At 41.6% G+C, this 7,500-nt stretch overlaps 1 protein-coding gene across 1 annotated transcript in view; it reads left to right on the forward strand.

Moving 5' to 3' along the window:
- LOC123724025 (slit homolog 2 protein-like) overlaps positions 1-7,500 on the forward strand; it is a gene marked incomplete at its 5' end in the record, with an annotated part of 168,906 nt that overhangs the window by 130,529 nt on the left and 30,877 nt on the right. The window contains 2 exon segments of the mRNA XM_045712225.1: positions 2,688-2,812; positions 3,797-3,894. Of these exon segments, the coding sequence (XP_045568181.1) occupies positions 2,688-2,812; positions 3,797-3,894 (223 nt within the window).

The raw sequence follows: 7,500 nt of genomic DNA on the forward strand, positions 1-7,500 counted from the left end.
TATGTATGTATGTATGTAGGTATGTACAGTATATATGTGTGTATACATGTATGTATGTATGTAGGTATGTACAGTATATATGTGTGTTGTACTGTATGTATGTATGTAGGTATGTACTGTATATATGTGTGTGTTGTACTGTATGTATGTATGTATGTATGTATGTATGTATGTATGTATGTAGGTATGTACAGTATATATGTGTGTTGTACTGTATGTATGTATGTAGGTATGTACAGTATATCTGTGTGTATACATGTATGTATGTATGTATGTATGTATGTATGTATGTATGTATGTATGTATGTATGTATGTAGGTATGTACAGTATATATGTGTGTTTTACTGTATGTATGTATGTATGTATGTATGTATGTATGTATGTATGTATGTACAGTATATATGTGTGTTGTACTGTATGTATGTAGGTATGTACAGTATATCTGTGTGTATACATGTATGTATGTATGTATGTAGGTATGTACAGTATATATGTGTGTATACATGTATGTATGTATGTATGTATGTAGGTATGTACAGTATATATGTGTGTTGTACTGTATGTATGTATGTAGGTATGTACTGTATATATGTGTGTGTTGTACTGTATGTATGTATGTATGTATGTATGTATGTATGTATGTATGTAGGTATGTAGGTATGTACAGTATATATGTGTGTTGTACTGTATGTATGTATGTAGGTATGTACAGTATATCTGTGTGTATACATGTATGTATGTATGTATGTATGTATGTATGTATGTATGTATGTACAGTATATATGTGTGTTTTACTGTATGTATGTATGTATGTATGTACAGTATATATGTGTGTTGTACTGTATGTATGTAGGTATGTACAGTATATCTGTGTGTATACATGTATGTATGTATGTACAGTATATATGTGTGTTGTACTGTATGTATGTATGTAGGTATGTACTGTATATATGTGTGTGTTGTACTGTATGTATGTATGTATGTATGTATGTATGTATGTATGTATGTATGTATGTATGTATGTATGTATGTACAGTATATATGTGTGTTGTACTGTATGTATGTATGTAGGTATGGACAGTATATATGTGTGTTGTACTGTATGTATGTATGTATGTATGTATGTACAGTATATATGTGTGTTGTACTGTATGTATGTAGGTATGTACAATATATATATGTGTTTTGTACTGTATGTATGTATGTATGTACAGTATATATGTGTGTTGTACTGTATGTACATAAGTATGTACAGTATATATGTGTTTTTACTGTATGTATGTAGGTATGTACTGTATATATGTGTATTGTACTGTATGTATGTATGTATGTATACACACACACACACACACACACACACACACACACACACACACTATACACACACACACACACACACACACACACACACACACACACACACACACACACACTATACACACACACACACTATACACACTATACACACACACACACACACACACACACACACCTTATACTCACACAGACAAAAACACTCACACACACTTGCGGAGTGCTCTTAAAGGGAGACTGTATGTATGTATATATGTGTGTTGTACTGTATGTATGTAGGTATGTACAATATATATATGTGTTTTGTACTGTATGTATGTATGTATGTACAGTATATATGTGTGTTGTACTGTATGTACATAAGTATGTACAGTATATATGTGTTTTACTGTATGTATGTAGGTATGTACTGTATATATGTGTATTGTACTGTATGTATGTATGTATGTATACACACACACACACACACACACACACACACACACACACACACACACACACACACACACACTATACACACACACACACACACACACACACTATACACACACACACTATACACACACACACACTATACACACACACACACACACACACACACACACACACACACACACACACACACACACACCTTATACTGTATGTATGTAGGTATGTACTGTATATATGTGTATTGTACTGTATGTATGTATGTATGTATGTATGTATGTATGTATGTATGTATGTATGTATGTATGTATTTATTTATGTATGTATGTAGGTAGGTATGTACAGTATATATGTGTGTTGTACTGTATGTATGTAGTTATGTAGAGTATATATGTGTGTTTTACTGTATGTATATAGGTATGTACAGTATATATGTGTGTTGTACTGTATGTATGTAGGTATGTACAGTATATATGTGTGTTTTACTGTATGTATGTATGTATGTACATTATATATGTGGTTGTACTGTATGTATGTAGGTATGTACAGTATATATGTGTGTTTTACTGTATGTATGTATGTATGTATGTACATTATATATGTGGTTGTACTGTATGTATGTATGTAGGTATGTACAGTATATATGTGTGTTGTACTGTATGTAGGTATGTACATTATATATGTGGTTGTACTGTATGTATGTTGGTATGTACAGTATATATGTGTGTTTTACTGTATGTATGTAGGTATGTACAGTATATATGTGTGTTGTACTGTATGTAGGTATGTATGTACATTATATATGTGGTTGTACTGTATGTATGTATGTATGTACAGTATATATGTGTGTGAGTGGGTGGCTGTGTACAGTATGTTGTATCAATGACTAATGACAAGCGCTTTTAGTTTGAAATCTATTTTTCTGTTCTGTGTCTAAACGCAGGTCCTCTAGATGTGAGTATCCAGGCGAAGTGCGACCCTTGTCTCTCCGACCCCTGTCACAACGACGGAACCTGTTCCAACCACCCCGTCACCTTCTACCGCTGTAGCTGCCCCTACGGATTCAAGGTACTGACCTCTGACCTTTAACCTCTAACCTCTGACCCTGTCACCTTCTACCGCTGTAGCTGCCCCTACGGATTCAAGGTACTGACCTTTAACCTTTAACCTCTGACCTCTGACCCCGTCACCTTCTACCGCTGTAGCTGCCCCTACGGATTCAAGGTACTGACCTCTGACCTTTAACCTCTGACCCCGTCACCTTCTACCGCTGTAGCTGCCCCTACGGATTCAAGGTACTGACCTCTGACCTTTAACCTCTGACCCCGTCACCTTCTACCGCTGTAGCTGCCCCTACGGATTCAAGGTACTGACCTCTGACCTTTAACCTCTGACCCCGTCACCTTCTACCGCTGTAGCTGCCCCTACGGATTCAAGGTACTGACCTCTGACCTTTAACCTCTGACCCCGTCACCTTCTACCGCTGTAGCTGCCCCTACGGATTCAAGGTACTGACCTCTGACCTTTAACCTCTGACCCCGTCACCTTCTACCGCTGTAGCTGCCCCTACGGATTCAAGGTACTGACCTCTGACCTTTAACCTCTGACCCCGTCACCTTCTACCGCTGTAGCTGCCCCTCACGGATTCAAGGTACTGACCTCTGACCTTTAACCTCTGACCCTGTCACCTTCTACCGCTGTAGCTGCCCCTACGGATTCAAGGTACTGACCTCTGACCTTTAACCTCTGACCCTGTCACCTTCTACCGCTGTAGCTGCCCCTACGGATTCAAGGTACTGACCCTGACCTCTGATCTCCGACCTTTGACCCTGACAGACTAAAGCTGCCCTTACAGATTCATGGTTGGCAGTGGGACTTCGTTCTTGTCTCTCTGTGTGATTGGAGAAGAGACTTGGTGTCAAACATCACAGGGTCAAATACAGAGGAATGTGACCCCTCTCTCTCTCTCTCTCCTTATGTGTGTGTGTGTGTGTGTGTGTGTGTGTGTGTGTGTGTGTGTGTGTGTGCGTGTGTGTACGTGTGTGTGTGTAGGGTCAGGACTGCGAGGAAACTCTCCATGCCTGTATCAGTAACCCGTGTCAAAATGGCGGAACCTGCCACCTGAAAGACGGAGAGCACAGTAACTACTGGTTAGATACCCCCCCCTGTCTAGAGTATTAATGTGGAGGTCTATAGAGGACAGTAACTACTGGTTAGATACCATCCCCCCTGTCTAGAGTATTAATGTGGAGGTCTATAGAGGACAGTAACTACTGGTTAGATACCCCCCCCTGTCTAGAGTATTAATGTGGAGGTCTATAGAGGACAGTAACTACTGGTTAGATACCCCCCCTGTCTAGAGTATTAATGTGGAGGTCTATAGAGGACAGTAACTACTGGTTAGATACCCCCCCTGTCTAGAGTATTAATGTGGAGGTCTATAGAGGACAGTAACTACTGGTTAGATACCCCCCCCCTGTCTAGAGTATTAATGTGGAGGTCTATAGAGGACAGTAACTACTGGTTAGATACCCCCCCTGTCTAGAGTATTAATGTGGAGGTCTATAGAGGACAGTAACTACTGGTTAGATACCCCCCCCTGTCTAGAGTATTAATGTGGAGGTCTATAGAGGACAGTAACTACTGGTTAGATACCCCCCCTGTCTAGAGTATTAATGTGGAGGTCTATAGAGGACAGTAACTACTGGTTAGATACCCCCCCCTGTCTAGAGTATTAATGTGGAGGTCTATAGAGGACAGTAACTACTGGTTAGATACCCCCCCTGTCTAGAGTATTAATGTGGAGGTCTATAGAGGACAGTAACTACTGGTTAGATACCCCCCCCTGTCTAGAGTATTAATGTGGAGGTCTATAGAGGACAGTAACTACTGGTTAGATACCCCCCCTGTCTAGAGTATTAATGTGGAGGTCTATAGAGGACAGTAACTACTGGTTAGATACCCCCCCTGTCTAGAGTATTAATGTGGAGGTCTATAGAGGACAGTAACTACTGGTTAGATACCCCCCCCTGTCTAGAGTATTAATGTGGAGGTCTATAGAGGACAGTAACTACTGGTTAGATACCCCCCCCTGTCTAGAGTATTAATGTGGAGGTCTATAGAGGACAGTAACTACTGGTTAGATACCCCCCCTGTCTAGAGTATTAATGTGGAGGTCTATAGAGGACAGTAACTACTGGTTAGATACCCCCCCTGTCTAGGGTATTAATGTGGAGGTCTATAGAGGACAGTAACTACTGGTTAGATATCCCCCCCCCTGTCTAGAGTATTAATGTGGAGGTCTATAGAGGACAGTAACTACTGGTTAGATATCCCCCCCCCTGTCTAGAGTATTAATGTGGAGGTCTATAGAGGACAGTAACTACTGGTTAGATACCCCCCCTTGTCTAGAGTATTAATGTGGAGGTCTATAGAGGACAGTAACTACTGGTTAGATACCCCCCTGTCTAGAGTATTAATGTGGAGGTCTATAGAGGACAGTAACTACTGGTTAGATACCCCCCCCTGTCTAGAGTATTAATGTGGAGGTCTATAGAGGACAGTAACTACTGGTTAGATACCCCCCCCTGTCTAGAGTATTAATGTGGAGGTCTATAGAGGACAGTAACTACTGGTTAGATACCCCCCCCTGTCTAGAGTATTAATGTGGAGGTCTATAGAGGACAGTAACTACTGGTTAGATACCCCCCCTGTCTAGAGTATTAATGTGGAGGTCTATAGAGGACAGTAACTACTGGTTAGATACCCCCCCCCTGTCTAGAGTATTAATGTGGAGGTCTATAGAGGACAGTAACTACTGGTTAGATACCCCCCCCTGTCTAGAGTATTAATGTGGAGGTCTATAGAGGACAGTAACTACTGGTTAGATACCCCCCCCCTGTCTAGAGTATTAATGTGGAGGTCTATAGAGGACAGTAACTACTGGTTAGATACCCCCCTGTCTAGAGTATTAATGTGGAGGTCTATAGAGCACAGTAACTACTGGTTAGATACCCCCCCCTGTCTAGAGTATTAATGTGGAGGTCTATAGAGGACAGTAACTACTGGTTAGATACCCCCCCTGTCTAGAGTATTAATGTGGAGGTCTATAGAGGACAGTAACTACTGGTTAGATACCCCCCCCTGTCTAGAGTATTAATGTGGAGGTCTATAGAGGACAGTAACTACTGGTTAGATACCCCCCCCTGTCTAGAGTATTAATGTGGAGGTCTATAGAGGACAGTAACTACTGGTTAGATACCCCCCCCCTGTCTAGAGTATTAATGTGGAGGTCTATAGAGGACAGTAACTACTGGTTAGATACCCCCCCCCCTGTCTAGAGTATTAATGTGGAGGTCTATAGAGGACAGTAACTACTGGTTAGATACCCCCCCCTGTCTAGAGTATTAATGTGGAGGTCTATAGAGGACAGTAACTACTGGTTAGATACCCCCCCCTGTCTAGAGTATTAATGTGGAGGTCTATAGAGGACAGTAACTACTGGTTAGATACCCCCCCCCTGTCTAGAGTATTAATGTGGAGGTCTATAGAGGACAGTAACTACTGGTTAGATACCCCCCTGTCTAGAGTATTAATGTGGAGGTCTATAGAGGACAGTAACTACTGGTTAGATACCCCCCCTGTCTAGAGTATTAATGTGGAGGTCTATAGAGGACAGTAACTACTGGTTAGATACCCCCCCCTGTCTAGAGTATTAATGTGGAGGTCTATAGAGGACAGTAACTACTGGTTAGATACCCCCCCCTGTCTAGAGTATTAATGTGGAGGTCTATAGAGGACAGTAACTACTGGTTAGATACCCCCCCTGTCTAGAGTATTAATGTGGAGGTCTATAGAGGACAGTAACTACTGGTTAGATACCCCCCCCTGTCTAGAGTATTAATGTGGAGGTCTATAGAGGACAGTAACTACTGGTTAGATACCCCCCCCTGTCTAGAGTATTAATGTGGAGGTCTATAGAGGACAGTAACTACTGGTTAGATACCCCCCTGTCTAGAGTATTAATGTGGAGGTCTATAGAGGACAGTAACTACTGGTTAGATACCCCCCCTGTCTAGAGTATTAATGTGGAGGTCTATAGAGGACAGTAACTACTGGTTAGATACCCCCCCTGTCTAGAGTATTAATGTGGAGGTCTATAGAGGACAGTAACTACTGGTTAGATACCCCCCCTGTCTAGGGTATTAATGTGGAGGTCTATAGAGGACAGTAACTACTGGTTAGATACCCCCCCTGTCTAGAGTATTAATGTGGAGGTCTATAGAGGACAGTAACTACTGGTTAGATACCCCCCCCTGTCTAGAGTATTAATGTGGAGGTCTATAGAGGACAGTAACTACTGGTTAGATACCCCCCCCTGTCTAGAGTATTAATGTGGAGGTCTATAGAGGACAGTAACTACTGGTTAGATACCCCCCCTGTCTAGAGTATTAATGTGGAGGTCTATAGAGGACAGTAACTACTGGTTAGATACCCCCCCCTGTCTAGAGTATTAATGTGGAGGTCTATAGAGGACAGTAACTACTGGTTAGATACCCCCCCCTGTCTAGAGTATTAATGTGGAGGTCTATAGAGGACAGTAACTACTGGTTAGATACCCCCCCCTGTCTAGAGTATTAATGTGGAGGTCTATAGAGGACAGTAACTACTGGTTAGATACCCCCCCTGTCTAGAGTATTAATGTGGAGGTCTATAGAGGACAGTAACTACTGGTTAGATACCCCCCCCTGTCTAGA

Source organism: Salmo salar, unplaced genomic scaffold (assembly GCF_905237065.1).
Source record: "Salmo salar unplaced genomic scaffold, Ssal_v3.1, whole genome shotgun sequence".
NCBI lineage: Eukaryota > Metazoa > Chordata > Actinopteri > Salmoniformes > Salmonidae > Salmo > Salmo salar.